This window comes from Notolepis coatsorum (assembly GCF_963971535.1).
Source record: "Notolepis coatsorum genome assembly, chromosome: 3".
NCBI lineage: Eukaryota > Metazoa > Chordata > Actinopteri > Aulopiformes > Paralepididae > Notolepis > Notolepis coatsorum.
The window spans coordinates 104,125,921-104,141,971 of record NC_140167.1 but is presented as its reverse complement, the minus strand read 5'-3'; the positions used below and the strand labels follow the sequence as shown (position 1 = coordinate 104,141,971).

At 42.5% G+C, this 16,051-nt stretch overlaps 1 protein-coding gene across 1 annotated transcript in view; it reads left to right on the top strand.

Annotated features, from left to right (window-relative positions):
• Positions 1 to 1,276: 1,276 nt before the first annotated feature.
• The window catches only part of frmpd4 (FERM and PDZ domain containing 4), a 273,467-nt gene continuing 258,692 nt past the window's right edge, over positions 1,277 to 16,051 (top strand). The window contains exon 1 of the mRNA XM_084310242.1: positions 1,277 to 1,406. Within this exon, the coding sequence (XP_084166368.1) occupies positions 1,366 to 1,406 (41 nt within the window). The 5' untranslated portion in view covers positions 1,277 to 1,365. The remainder of the gene's footprint in view (positions 1,407 to 16,051) is intronic.

Genomic DNA, 16,051 nt, shown 5'->3' with positions numbered 1-16,051 from the left:
CTGTATCTCTCCCTCTGTATCTCTCCCTCTATCTCTGTATCTCTCTCCCTCTGTATATATCTCCCTCTGGCTCTGTCTCTCTCTCCCTCTGTATCTATCTCCCTCTGTCTCTGTCTCTCTCTCCCTCTGGCTCTGTCTCTGTATCTCTCTCCCTCTGGCTCTGTCACTCTCTCTATCTCCCCCTGGCTCTGTCTCTGATAGATATATCTATCGATCGATCTATCGATCTGTCTGTCTGTCTGTCTGTCTGTCTGTCTGTCTGTCTGTCTGTCTGTCTGTCTGTCTGTCTGTCTGTCTGTCTGTCTGTCTGTCTGTCTGTCTGTCTGTCTGTCTGTCTGTCTGTCTGTCTGTCTGTCTGTCTGTCTATCTATCTATCTATCTATCTATCTATCTATCTATCTATCTATCTATCTATCTATCTATCTATCTATCTATCTATCTCTCTATCTCCTCCCAGCTAGCTGAGAGCACCAACACACCCAAGTTACTCTTCTCATTCCTACTGTACTTCTCCTCTTCTGCTTCTTCTCATTCTCATTGTGAAACCACGGCACACGGTCAAGTGGATTGATGAGGCTTTGCAGAGGAGAGGGAGGGGGGGGGAGTAAACTGAGGGGGACGGCTGCTTCCATCAACAGTGATTGAGTGGGTGAGCCCCTTACAACCCCTGTTCTTCCCTCTCTCTGTTTCTCTCTCGCCCACTCTCTTTACCCCTACTTTCTCTCTACCCCCCCCCCCCCTCTCTCTATCTTTTTTTCCTCTAACCTCTGTCTCTTTAGATTTCTCTCCTTACCAGGCTTTACAATCCTCTCACTCCACCTATGTCTCTCTCTCTCTCTCTCTCTCTCTCTCTCTCTCTCTCTCTCTCTCTCTCTCTCTCTCTCTCTCTCTCTCTCTCTCTCTCTCTCTCTCTCTCTCTCTCTCTCTCTCTCTCTCTCTCTTCTTTCAGCCAACCCCCCCCCCCCCCCACACACACACACACAGAGGCACCCTTCATAGCGTGCGCGGCTCCCGCTCATCATTCCACTGCGATGGGGATTAAATTAAGGTGGCTTTAATGCAGCCAAACTGGAGGCTCTCGCTTTGAAGGATGGGACCGGGGGGAAGTTGCGCCGCCAGATCCTTTTCCAGCGGGTTGCGCGGCTTTGCGCCGCTGAGGCGAGGAGGACACAGCGTCCACTCGGCCATGCAGAAACCTCTCCCACCTGACTTGTGGAAGCTCCATGCTTTAGCTTTTTCTTCCCTCTCTTCTTTGGGCTGAATTATTTACCACCTTGCTGCTGTAAAGACAGTGGGACTATTATGGACCCGGAGTGAAGTCGATGTTATATTCCATCGCCCTGTCCGCAGTCTACTGTGCACATCATGGATGTGTTCAGCTTTGTAAAGATGCCAAGGATGTCAGGGTGAGTCCGATGGATGCTGTGTGAGTGTGAGTGTGAGTTTGTGTGTGTGTGTGTGTGTGTGTGTGTGTGTGTGCGTGTGTGCGTGCGTGCCTGCGTGCGTGAGTGTGCCCGTCTGCCTCGCTCTGTGCCATTGTAATAGACCCTGCTGCGGCCACAGGCAGGAGACATGGATTTACATGGACATGTCAGAGAGGTGGGTGATGATGATGTGTAATTTATGTTGAAACTGTATATTTTATTCAGTGTTTATGAAGGTAACTTTGCGTTGTCATGTGCTTTTATGCTTCTTCTGTGTGGAATGAAAGAATGAATGAGCATGTGAGGTATAGAATGGTAGGGACCAGTCAGAGGGGGGGGGGGGGGGCAGAGCATGGGGGAGCAGGGTGGGAGAGCATGGGGGAGAGCAGGGTGGGAGAGCAGGGTGGGGGAGCATGGGGGAGCAGGGTGGGAGAGTATGGTGATTCTGAGACTGGCGCTTCCATGTGTCTGAACACAACAAGGCTTTGAGTACAGTATGTACATGTCCAGATGACAAATTGCAGTACAGTAGGCTATTCTAGCTATCTCTCTTATGTTATTATTTAAAGGTGCTGTGTTAAAGGGGACTTTTCAACAAGTTAATATCGGTCTTTGAGGTCACTTAAACATTTAATTTAATTTGTTTATTTGGACGGGGACAATGCAAAATTAATGAACACTGTGGAGTGTAAAAATTGCCGGATTTAGCACGAGGCTAATTTCCATCCGTTGTCCCCCAAAACATAAAAACAGGACTCATAGAAACAGTAAGAAATGTACAAATACATAAAAACAGGACACATAAAAACAGTAAAAAAATTTACAAATACATAACAGCATGTCACATGTGTTCACATGACTGGTTGGACTCTAAAAGAAGCAAGGGTGGGGCTTTCCCTTATGGAAATGGGGAGACTGTTCCATGTTTGACTGCCTTTTATGGACAGGACGTTTTGGCCAAACGTGGTCAGTCTACGTTGGACCATGCAGTCACCTCTGGTGTCTGACCTGGTGCAGAGTCCACTGTTTCTTTTTTTGTAGATGAATTCCTGTACAGGAGGGGGAGCTAGTCCATGTAGGCATTTGTAGATGAAACAAGAGCTTTTTAAGACATTGAAATTTTCAAAGCTCAAAAAGCTATATTGTTTCAAAACATGTCTTTTAAGTTTTTTCTGAAAGAACCCCCACTCAGATTATGCGTTCTAGCAGCCTCTATACCCCTCTGTTTCAGTCCTGTTCTCAATGGGCTGTTTCTGTGCCTGTAATGAGCAGCCTCTATACCCCTCTGCTTCAGTCCTGTTCTCAATGGGCTGTTTCTGTGCCTGTAATGAGCAGCCTCTATACCCCTCTGCTTCAGTCCTGTTCTCAATGGGCTGTTTCTGTGCCTGTAATGAGCAGCCTCTATACCTGTTGTGAAGGATCAGATTAAACCGAATATATATATTTATTTATGGATATATATTTAATAGTATTTGTATATCGTTTGATATCCCCTTTATATTCCTTGTACAATATGCACTGAATATCCCTTTAGTCTACTAACAGCCCATAATAGTTTCATTCTACCATTGGACGAGAACCTGGCGCCAGCAGCCATGCCCCTTGGTTCAAGTTCAATCGTGCCGACAAACATGTCGTTACAAGCCCGGTTCCGCGTAGGAATACGTCTGGCGAAATACGAATGGTACTATTTGTTCACAGCGCATATATATATGGCGCAAGTAAAGTAGAACTTTCTTTTAGTCCATTAGTCCTTTACCCTCCAACCTAGTAACAGACGCGAAGCCTCACCCACGACGCACTGTGAGACAATAATAATCACTAGGGATGCCCCGATCGATCGGCCACCGATCGTTATCGGCCGATAATCAGTATAAATATGCGATCTGTGATAATGCTTTATTTTCTCCGATCGTCAAAACCGATCGATGACACGGAAAACATGATCCAATTCTCTGCAGAGTTCTCACTCGCTCACAGCCACACTCTGCTGCTGCGCGTCTTGCTCCTCCTCCTCCTTCTCCCCCTCCCAGACCCATCTCATGTCAACAAACAAACCCTTCGAGCACCGCAGAGCTCCTCTTTCAACATAACTGAAGCATTAAACAAAATGGCCCAGTCATCTATTCACTTTTGTTTAATACACAAGGCGTTGTCTAATGTTATCTAGCTACTGATGGCTCCTGCTATCAACGTGACAGTTTGGCATTCGTTTTCGCAAGCGCTGGCTAGCGTTGGCTAACTAGCTATCGCCCGTGAGCTAACGTTAGCTACCGAGCTAGCGTTACTGTTTAAACAAAACTACACAGTCAACTATTCACTTTAGTTTAATACATGATGAGGCGTTGTCTAACTGGCTAGCTACTGATAGCTCCTGATATCAACAAATGCGCATTTCAGTTTAAGAATGATAGGGATGCACCAGCATGAAACCTCCGTTAGCTAGGTAGCTCACGTTAGTGAGCTAAATAGTTCACTTTATTTTAATACATGATGCATTGTCTAACGTCATCTAGCCGGCTAGCAGTAGCTACAGATAGCTCCTGATATCAATGTATTATAACATAATTGACATTATTCGTTTTTGCAGCTGAACATTGGCTAATTAGCTATCATGCTTCATAACACGTTTCAGACCCTGTTGAACTATCGCTCTGACTCAATAGTATCCATCTGCAGAACATCAGCCCCAGCACTCTCAGGCCCCACGCTGAATGCGATTTGACCAAAGCAGAGTATACACACAGACAGTGGAGCTGTTTGCAGATAGCGAGCATTTTGACTTGTTGCGTGGTGGCGATGTCTTGCAGACAATACAACTACAAGTATAATTATATAATATATATATAAAAAAAAAAAAAATGTATATAAAACAAAAAATAATATTTTATCAAAAACGATCGATATCGGATCGGTATCGGCCGATATGGCTCAAGACGATCGGTATCGGTGACAAAAAACGTGATCGGGGCATCCCTAATAATCACACACAAAGGGATAATGGCTTATAGCAGACCTAATGATTTTATAATATTTCAGATAATGAAATTAAATGTTTATCATCATGTGTGTGTGTGTGTGTGTGTGTGTGTGTGTGTGTGTGTGTGTGTGTGTGTGTGTGTGTGTGTGTGTGTGTGTGTGTGTGTGTGTGTGTGTGTGTGTGTGTGTGTGTGTGTGTGTGTGTGGGTGTGTGTGTGTGTGTGTGTGTGTGTGTGTGTGTGTGTGTGTGTGTGTGTGTGTGTGTGTGTGTGTGTGTGTGTGTGTGTCTAGCCAGTCAGGTAGAACATGGCAGAAAAAAGACAGACATCAGAGCCTATTTCAGTACACCAAAACGCAAAGTAATAACCCTAGTAGCCTAATATCTCAAAGACTTAGACTACAGAGGTTGAACCATTTTAATACGAAAGAGGTGAAATGCTAAAATCATTTGATAATGATGTCATTAGGCAGAGCAGGCAAGAAATGGTACACAGACACTGACAGCAGAGCTGGGGACAGATACAGTAGACAGGAACAGACGGGCAGAGACAGGGAGTTGAGTTTTGTTTGGCAACATTATGAAATGTTCTCTATTTTTTAGACTTGTAAAATATGGACACATTTTTATTTAATTTATTTAACCTTTATTTACCCAGGCAAGCAATTAAGAATACATTCTTAACATTTATTTGAACATAATTGGACAATGCCATGGATTGTTGCCACTCTCAAACTTAAACTGGTGACTGAACCACGATTTGTTTAAACAGTCAACATAACATATCAAAGTGCTTGACTTAAACATAACATATATCAAAGTGCTTGACTTAAACTTAAAAGTCTCTTCTAACATACAAAATAACTCTGTTCCTCAATATACATTTAACATATTACAACGTAGGCTATGTGTTACAGCACTACTTTTGGTGTCCCCCCCAGGAATTGCTCTTGAGAAAATGTAATGTAATTGTCCCCCCCAAAGTTGCTTGTCATCTTCCCTTATTGGAGCATCTTTGGTTGAAGGAAGACAGACACGTAGGCAGTTCTACTCCTTGGGATAATATTGCATAGCTGAAGTTGTGCATTCACAACATTTCCCTTCAATCATAAGTCATCAAGTGACTGTGATTGTGAACTGCAATGCAATAAATCACCATTATATTCTTTCATGCTATCTTAATCACGGTTATATTTTGGGGATAATCGCGTTTTCAAAGTTTTCCTCAGGGTGTGGGGGGAGGGGGGGTATGCCCTGGTGAAGCAGAATAATACAAAACAAAATATCTAAATACCAAGGTATTCCTTCAATAACGCCACACACAATGCAGTCTGTGATCACCTGTGAGCACTGCTTCAAAGGCTCTCTTTCTCTGCTGCTGTCAGTGAGAATCAGGAGTCGACAAGGTGGTATTTCACCCATGACTAATGGCACACCCATACATGAGTAAATCCATCATAATGTGTCTCAAAGACCCAGGAGAATATGTCTTCTACTTGGCCATATGGTAGACCTACTGCAGGGCTATTCAACTGGCGGCCCGCGGGCCAGATCCGGCCCGCGGGCCAGATCCGGCCCGCGGGATGATTCTGACCGGCCCGCCAAAGATTACATGATAATAAATAAAAAAATTGATTTTTTTTTTTTTTTTTTTATATATATATTTAATTTTTTTTTTTTACTTTTTTCTTTTCATGTCAACGTTAACACGCACAATTGAGCCAAAAGTCACTCAATTAATGACAGATTTCATTGATAAATTGAGGGAAAACTTTGCAAGTCGATTTGATGAATTTGACATGTCCAGAGAATTGATGCATTTTGTGAGCAACCCATTTGCCAATGTAGCTGCTATTTCCACAAAAGGACAAGAGTTCCTTGCATCACTTCACATTGATGAAGGTCTCCTGCAACTTGAAATAATTGACATGCAAGCATCATCTGCTCTGAAGCAGGCACTTGAGAATGAATCCACCACAACATTTTGGATAAAGTGTATTCATGTCAAGACATTCCCCAAAATAAAAACGCTGGCAATATCTGTGCTAACAATGTTTGGCTCAACATACACCTGTGAATCCAGTTTCTCTCACATGAATGCCATTAAAACAAGCAACATGCCTCCTTGACAAATGAGCATTTGCATCACTGTTTGCGGGTAGCCCTCACTTCCTATGAACCCTCTTTCTCTGCCATTGCCCAGTCAAAGAAGTGCAATCGCTCTCATTAGATGTGTGTATGTAGGCTAGGCCTGTCTGCCCCCCACCCCCCTGATTGAGAGTTAAGAGTGGACAATACGTGCTGATAAGATGCTGTGATTTGCTGTTGTTGCACAGACATGAAGCACTTTTTCATAAGCTCAGCTGCACTATAAATGTGTTTTTTTGTTCAAGTGTTGATGTTAGAATGTTCAGATGCACATCATGCACTTGTTTGTTTTTTATTTTATTTTAAATATTGAAATGTTGAAGAGGAGATGTTGCAGTTGTTGCACAGTCATAAATGAAGCACTTTCTGCAGGAGATGTTGCAGATGTGGCACATAAATGAAGCACTTTTTTTGAAAAGTATACTACTTTTGCAATGTAGTTAAATAAAAGTTGTGAAAATGTGGTTGCGTGTTGTGTCAAGTGTACATATATTCATAGCACGGGGAGGCGCCGTGGCAGTCCGGCCCCTGGCCCCTTGGGTTTCTGACAATGTGGCCCCCTGAACAATTTAGTTGAATAGCCCTGACCTACTGTATATGTCTCCTGCCTGACCACACCCCCTCCTGTCCTAGCTGTCAGAAAGAAGAGCGTGTTCAGGCTTTACGTCTCATGTCATGCTCAGGTTTCCACCCTGTTCTCACCAAGCGCCAGCCATGTGAATAGGGTCAATTGGAAATCAAACCCGTAACCCAGGCAGTGTTGGTGGCACGCTCAGAGCCAGTGGCGGCCGGTGGGTACTTCGCCACTAGGGGCGCTATACCAAACATTTTGCAAACATGTACAGTACAGTACCACGCAACAGACTCATGGCAAGACGTGAGCGATTAGACTCACGCTCACGGCAATGAATCGGCTCTTATAAACGAGTCGCTCAGCTGTTACTACAACAACACACAACCAGTCAAATAAAGTATAGTCTAGACTCTAATTCACAACTTGAAACACAATATATAAATAGAAAAGTTAGAAACAAAACTCGCCCGTCTCCAAAACACAGGCAGATCTCTCCCTCTCTCCTTCTCTCTCTCACACACAGCGCGACGTGGAATCGATTCGTTACACAATCAGACCTATTATATACCAAGAATAACTTCAGTATGAGTACAGGGCTGTACACATATTTTGCATATTGTTAAACGAGCCAAGGCTAGCTATTAAACTATCGATATGAATCGAAAATCTGGGACCCTGATGTAAACAAGACAAACGTCTTTCTCTGGTCTGCATCCCCTTAACAAAATTGTGTGTATTGAGCCGTACTGTATTGTACCCATTCTGCAATCTGTTAATAAAGTTCTCATTCATTCATTCATTCAAACATAGACGATATTGAACAAGCCATAATCCACGTATTTTCAATCCGAGAGAGCTGCAGTAGTTAAATCAATGAGCCATCGACACAGTCAGTGTGGTAACGTTATCATTACATCCAAGATTGATACACGGCTGGCTAGGCAGTTGGTAGTCATAGTCTTGTGTTATAAAATAAATAAACAATCAGCAATGTCTCGCTTCATGAATGGCCAGCAGTAGCCTAACAGTACTGCTCCTAAAAAAAACGATTTACAAATGTTAACGTTAACCACAGAGAGAGAGAGAGAGAGAGAGAGAGAGAGAGAGAGAGAGAGAGAGAGAGAGAGAGAGAGAGAGAGAGAGAGAGAGAGAGACTCACTGTTTAGTTGAAACGTCCAGGGCAGGAGAGCTTGATAAACGTGTATAATCCACTGATGATGTATTCCAGACCACTGTCCACTGTAGTCTGTCTCCAGACATTCCGCCATATAGCTTGTTAGCCAAGTGTTAGCTCGTTAGCACAACACAAGTACATTCCTTTGTCCATTTCCGCTCGAACAGACTGCAAACTACCTGGCGTTCTATCGCCATGCTCTAAGACAAACTCTAACCTTAACCAACTTTGAAAGAGTGCCTAAGCTTAACAGTCACTTCCTGCTCTGGAAAACGAGTGTTTTTTAATTGCGATAATAACGTTATATTGTGCATTGGAAATACAAACATACTTAAAATGAGTAAATATTATTCATTTTAAACATGTTTATATTATTTATAGGGCTATAAAACTAAAAACTAAAAACTTATTTTTCTTGTTCTCTCATATAACCAGGGTAGGGCCTGAGGGGGGGCGGCGCCCGAGCGCCCCTAGTGGCGAGCCGCCACTGCTCAGAGCGCCAAAGACTCTACACAGGACCACGATGGTGCTATCCAGGGATGTCGTTGATGTGACATCTTTTAAATTAAAGAAAAGAGACTCGCAAACCCTTGGATTCAGTGCGGAGATCCTCTTCTATTGGTCTATGTTTTCCTCTCCTCTTGCTCTTAAGCCCCCCCCTGGCACCAAGGTGGGAACAGGGTGGAAGGAAATCCCAACCGGAGCGTGACACAAGAGCAAAATGGCTACCGTGTGAATATGGTCAATTGTGAGCCTTTTCTTGGTTTGAAAGACAGTTTTCATGCTTGTGATGCGAGCTGAAGACGAAAGGAGCTGTTAAGACTTTTTGTCTGAGATGTTCCTGTGTTTGGGTTTGGCAGCAGTGAACATAGGAAGATGCCTCAGAGTGGGAGCGGTTTAGCTAGTCGAGTTGGTGATGTGTATCTGACTCCTACAAGTTAATACTGTGTACATGGAACAAGCATAAACTACAGTCAGGGGTTCCATTCTCTGTGTGGCTCAGTGGGTAGAGCAAGGCACTAACACTGCCAGGTTAGAGGTTCCATTCTCTGTGTGGCTCAGTGGGTAGAGCAAGGCACTAACACTGCCAGGTTAGAGGTTCCATTCCCTGTGTTGCTCAGTGGGTAGAGCAAGGCACTAACACTGCCAGGTTAGAGGTTCCATTCTCTGTGTGGCTCAGTGGGTAGAGCATGGCACTAACACTGCCAGGTTAGAGGTTCCATTCCCTGTGTGGCTCAGTGGGTAGAGCAAGGCACTATCACTGCCAGGGTTACATGTTCCATTCCCTGTGTGGCTCAGTGGGTAGAGCAAGGCACTATCACTGCCAGAATTAGAGGTTCCATTCCCTGTGTTGCTCAATGGGTAGAGCAAGCCACTATAACACTGCCAGGGTTAGGTTAGGTTCAGTTCACACAGGGACAGTTTCAGTTTTAGACAAACTAAAATATCTACACTCAAGGTTTCTCCAAATGGCATATGTAGTATTAATAATAATAATAATAATAATAATAATAATAATAATAATAATAATAATAATAATAATAATAATAATAATAATAATAAATTCAATTTGTACCGCACTTTATATTTGTGAATAAAAACAATTAAAATGAATAAAACAACCAATGAAATGGAAGAAAAAAAAAAAAAAAAAAAAAAAATGAATAGAAGTAAAAATAAAAGTAAAAGAATAATTCAGTCAAATGCCTTGTTAAAAAGAAATGTTTTTAGGCCCCTTTTAAAAACCTCAATGGACTGTGGTGCTCTCAGATGGTCGGGGAGGGCGTTCCACAGCCGAGGAGCAGCTGAGCAGAAGGCCCGGTCACCCATGGTGCAAAGGAGTGTCCTGTGTATGGGTTGGAGTGTGTTTGAGTGTCCAGAGCGGAGGGAGCAGTGAGCTCCTTTAGATAGGAGGAGGGGGCGTTGCTGTGGATGCACTGATGGGTGAGGAGGGATACCTTGTATTCAATCCTGGAGGAGACAGGAAGCCAGTGTAGGGAATGGAGTATGGGTGTGATGTGATCATATTTACGCACTCTCATCAGGATCCTAGCAGCACAGTTCTGAATGTGTTGGAGCTTCTGGAGGCTCTTGCTAGGGATCCCGATGAGCAGTGTGTTGCAGTAGTCAAGCCTTGAGGAGACAAACACAAAGGCGTGAACAAGCTTTTCCGCATCTGGCAGGGTGAGTGTGGGACGGAGTCTTGCTATGTTTCTAAGGTGGAAGAATGAGGTTTTGCACAGGTACTTAATGTGGGAGTCAAAGGTCAGGTGGGGGGGGGTCCATTTTTATACCCAGGTTAGTTATTACAGGTGAGAGGGGGAGGTTCTGGCTGGAAAAGGTGATGCTGGTTATTGGGGATGATTTGATTTGGTGTGGGGTGCCGATTAAAATGGCTTCTGTTTTGACGCTGTTTAGTTGTAGGAAATTGTGGCTCATCCACGCCTTTATCTCCTCAAGGCAGGTGGTCAGTGTGGATGAAGGTGATGACGGTGGTGACGGTAGGGGGGCAGAGGGAAGTGGGGCAGTCCTGAGGTAGAGTTGGGTGTCATCAGCGTAGCAGTGGAAGGATATCCCATGCCGGCTGATGACACGACCAAGGGGGAGCATATATAGAGAGTGAAGAGGGTGGGGCCGAGGACGGAACCTTGGGGGACGCCGCAGGTGACAGGCTGTGTCTGGGAATTTGCGCCGCCCCAAGGAGATGCGCTCAGTTCTGTCTGTGAGGTAGGAGGTGAACCACTGTAGTGCAGAGTCGGAGAGTCCTATGGAGGAGTATGGTTGGGCACCGAAAACCGGTTTTAATAGGAACCGGTTCCTAACTTCCGGCTATAAAAAATAAAATAAATATAATGCTCCCAATGTACAAATGGAGACGAAGGGACATTTATGCACATGTATTGGGACTGCCCACCAGTTAAGGCATTCTGGAAAGATGTGACCCATCAATTATCAAAACTCGTATCTTGGAATATACCAGTACACCCCTCTGTATTGCTATTGAATGATGTTTTTGAGTTTGCAGTAAATCCACAGCTAAAGAGATTGGTTTTATCTGGTATCACAGTAGCTAAAAAACTGATCGCATCACGATGGTTTCAACCGGAAAAAATGTGCCGGAAGGTTTGGTCTCTTACATATCTCGATGTGATTTATCAAGAAATATCTACAGCAAGAATTCTGGGTCTCAACGAATCCAAAATGTCAATGTGGGTAGAAGTGGTGGAGAGAATAAAAGCTAGCTTATAATGGTAGTGTCTGGTTAGGAGTGAGGGATAATGGAGGTACTATCCAAGGAGGGGTCCGGGAGGGGGGGGTTCGAGCTGGAGCATATGTGTGTAGGGTTTTAGAAAATAGGTATTATGGGGTATATCCTGTATAAGGCATTTGTATAATTGGTAATTTCGTTGGATATACACTGTATACGGTAAAATATTATTATAGACTTTTTTTTGTTTTCTGTTTCTGTACTTGCATGTCATTTTAGCCACCTTGACTGTTAGTTTCATTATGCATTGTGTGTTGAGTACTGACTTTTAATAATTTTTGTTTTGCAATAATAAAAAAAAAAAAAAAATCCTGCGAAATAAGCTGTGACCTGTTTTGACCTGCACCTCAAAGAATCGGAATCGAGAATCGCTTAGAACAGGAATCGAAATGGAGAATCGTAAAATCGGAACCGGAATCGTTCAAATCCAAATGATGCCCGACCCTATGGAGGAGTGAAGACGGTCCAGGAGGATGGTGTGGTCGACCGCGTCGAAGGCTGCTGACAAGTCCAGGAGGATGAGGAGGGAGGGGGAACCACCGTCAGCAGCCATCAGTATATATGTATTAAGTCGATGTAGCTGACAATGGGTCTCATTCCCGAAAACTTTCCAAAGATATATTCTGGAAGACTTATCTTGGAACCACTGAGACATAATCTATGACAAGTACACTCTGAGTCCTGAACGTGCTGGAGATATGTCTTAAGTGGCTGAAACGGTCGCAGAAATTATATTATCTGATATCTGCTTGGAGAATGGAATTCTGTCGTAAACTCCAAAGCGCGTTCCCGTTCAGCACATTTGCATTGCCTCCATAGTTCCTTATAAGGCAACTGGTGACGCAGCTGTGTGCAAATGGAATGGCGGAAGTGCTTTGCGAGCCGCGTGATTACGAAACCTAGCGTCAGTCAGTGCCAATCAGAGAGCGTCTCCGAGAAATGCGGCTAGGTTTCGTAATCACGCTTGCGCCCATCAAAACTAGATTAGATTAATGTATTGGCATCATATACAGCTCGCGGTACACACCTGCCGCAGCGCGCGCGCACACACACACACACGCGCGCGCGCAGTACTGTATATGAATGAATGAATGACATATATAATATATATAGCCTACGGCGGGCGTAATGAATGAACGCAGTATGGCTTATTATTCCATAAGCCTATAGGCTACTGTTCATTCTTAGGCGCACACACGACTTGTTATGGAATATTAATGCAGTCTATTTCCACCGATTAGCTTTAGTTCTTATTTATTTATCCACTGTCATTTCAGTGTTGGTGTATAGGCTATATAGTGTATTTCAATATAAGTTTAATTGATTAATGATATATTCGAAGGAATGCAGGTTTATAGCTATATCAACCCCCTCCAATGTACAGTAAATGACCAAGTATGGTTTTGTCAATATTCCAATGTACAGTTTTGCTTGTACAGTGTAAGTCTATCCCCCACCCATCCCTACCCAACCTCCTCCAACAGTTTCTACGTCAAATGTACTCTCTTTTCTAGACTATTTTTGTATCACAAACAGTACTGTATTTTCAAATCTGGTATGTCATAAATGTATAGATGTAGCAGTACTGTCTATCTGTGTCATGTGTGTCATATATGTTATGATGAATTGAAAATGGGGGACCCTGATGTAAACAAGACGAAATTCTTTCTCTGGTCTGCATCCCCTTATGTAATTGAGCTGTACTGTACTGTACCCATTCTGAAATCTGTTAATAAAGTTTTCAATCAATCAATCAAACAAAGGTCTGTCCCATTGTATACCAATCAATGGGAGACATTGCATGTTGACCTGCATTCTTTCAAATGTATATAATTAATCATTAAAACAGATGTGTAACAAATAAGAAATACAAATTCCACAGAAGGCATTAAATTATTATTATTTTCAATCATTTCACAATAATTGCATAATTGTGTTTGAATATCTGAGTAATTATTTGTCCAAAATAGTTGGTTCAGATATGGTTAATCCAGCTGCCCTGTGATCAGATGAATCCATATTATTTATTTTTCCGACATCAAATTCATAATTTCTTATCGTACAAATATTGTCATATTTATTTTAATTATGATTAAGTAATTAATTCCAAGGAGGCCTGTAGCGTTGACGTGTCAAGGAATCACTATGAGAACACAGTCTGTCAAGTTATAATAACATTTTAAATTAGTCAATCAATCATGAGATTTGATCGTGGGCTGAGAGCATATTTAAGTGTGCTCCTCAGCACTCTTAGATCTGCTCTCAAATAAGATCTCAGGAAAATTTGAAGACTCCCACTCCCAGCCCTAATATGTCTTAAATAGGCCGAAATCTGGCTAAGACGAAATATTTTGTCATAACTTCGTTCGAGAATGAGACCCACTGTGTGTGTGTGTGTGTGTATAGGAAAATACCCAAATTGTCTGCATGAAAAGCTACTTGTAATCAGCCATGCATGAAATAATGGAAATGCTGACTAAAATGGTGGATATGAGTACAGCAAGACTGCAGCTCTGCATTGTAGTGAGTCGTACAAGCCTTATTACATTATGGAAGAACAGCTAGAACTAAATTAGCCAGGCTGCTGTTATGCATATTTCCAGTTGGTTAATCTCTGCAAGTTCTGTATTTTCGATAATGACTGAATGAATCAATCTGCGCGCTGATATTTGGTTGACTTTTTAGCTGCGCAAAGTTTCTACGCTGAAGTCACCGGACTGGATATGATTTGATTAGCCTAAATGTTCATCACAGTAAAGGAAGACCACAAGATTTGCCTGAAGAATAGGCCAGAACATGTCTTGGGGTCAGTGGTGCAGGGAGCCAGCTGGCCGCTGACAGAAGACCAAGGCTTTTCTTCTCCGCTTTTAGTGCTTTTAGCATAAAAGCAATGAATAACACAATGAGGTGCAGGATAAATCCAAAGCTATACCACCAGTGCTGGAGGGGCAATTTCATCACTATATTCAGCTTTAATTCTTAACATGTAGTTCTGCAGAGTAAAAGGGGGCCAGGGGAACTGACCGTGTATTAAAGGTAGAAACAAACAGCGACCTCTTAACTCAATGAGCGCCAGACCCCGAGGATAGTCGGGTTAACTCGCCAACCGTTCAGCGCCAGACCAGAGTATAGTCGAGTTTTCATCGTTAATTCTTTTATTCAATATTTTTATTCATTTCTCTCACACGGACCTCGGGGTTACCATAGGGCAGCGGTTCTCAACAGGGGTGCCTTGAGATTATTCTTTTTTTTTAATTCTTTTTGGATTACATAAAACTATCACTAAAGTGCTATCTGTTGCAGCTGCACTGTTTTCCATGAAAATACCATATTTGGATAAGTTTGACCATTTCTCAAAATCTGAAAATCATTATTTAATAAAACACAGAAAAGGATCACCAAGTTACTCTGGATAAAAAAAAACTTTACAGACAACATTGAGACAAAGCTTCCTGACACATCTCCATCCAAACTCCTGGAAGAACTCATTGAAATCTCATCTGATACCACCTGGAGAGCTAGTTTCAGAGTGTGGTGCTGAGTACCAAGTATCTCATGATGCAGCAGTTAAGGTGTTGATACCATTCAGCACCACATATCTGTGTGAAGCTGGCTTTTCATCCATGATAGCTCTGAAAACAAAATATAGGGCCAAGTTGAGCCTTGAGGATGACATGCGTGTTGTCTTGTCAAAGATCTCCCCACGTATTGACCGTATTATTAGCCAGCAGCAGCAGACCTCGCATTGAGCTAGAAATGTCCACTGAGTGAACAAGTGCTTATTTTCTGTATTTATAATATTTTTTGAGAAATGGTAACTTGGTCTGTACTTTTCTGTATTTAAAAAAAATACATGATTTTCTGTTTTTGAGAAATGGTCAAACTTATCCAAATATGCTATTTGTGTGGAGAACAGTGCAGCTGCAACAGATAGCACGTTAGTGATCCTTTTCTGTATTTAAAAAAAAAATACATAATTTTCAGTTTTTGAGAAATGGTCACACTTATCCAAATATGCTATTTTTATGGAAAAGTGTGCAGCTGCAACAGATAGCACTTTAGTGATAATTTTCTGTAATTTTATTTAAAGAAATATGCTATTTGATTTACTACTACAAGCAGTGTAATGTCAACAGTACTAAGCCATTTAGACCTGAAACACCTGTTAATAATGCATTATATAGCCTGCATATACACACAAATGTGTTTCCCGGTTTCTTAAATAAACATTATTTTGAAATCAAGCACTTTTGTCATCATTGTAGCAAAAAAGACAGGACCGGAAAAGTCTTTATCGTATGTAGGGGTGCCCTGGAATATTTTATTGAACACAGGGGTGCCTTGGCAGCAGAAAGGTTGAGAACCCCTGCCCATAGGGAACCACTCTGAGATCGCTAGAGTGCAATACCGACCGCATCCAGGTAGTGGCAGTATCGCCCACCCTTCTAAACCTTTTTTTCACACACAGTATTACATTCAAATGTCT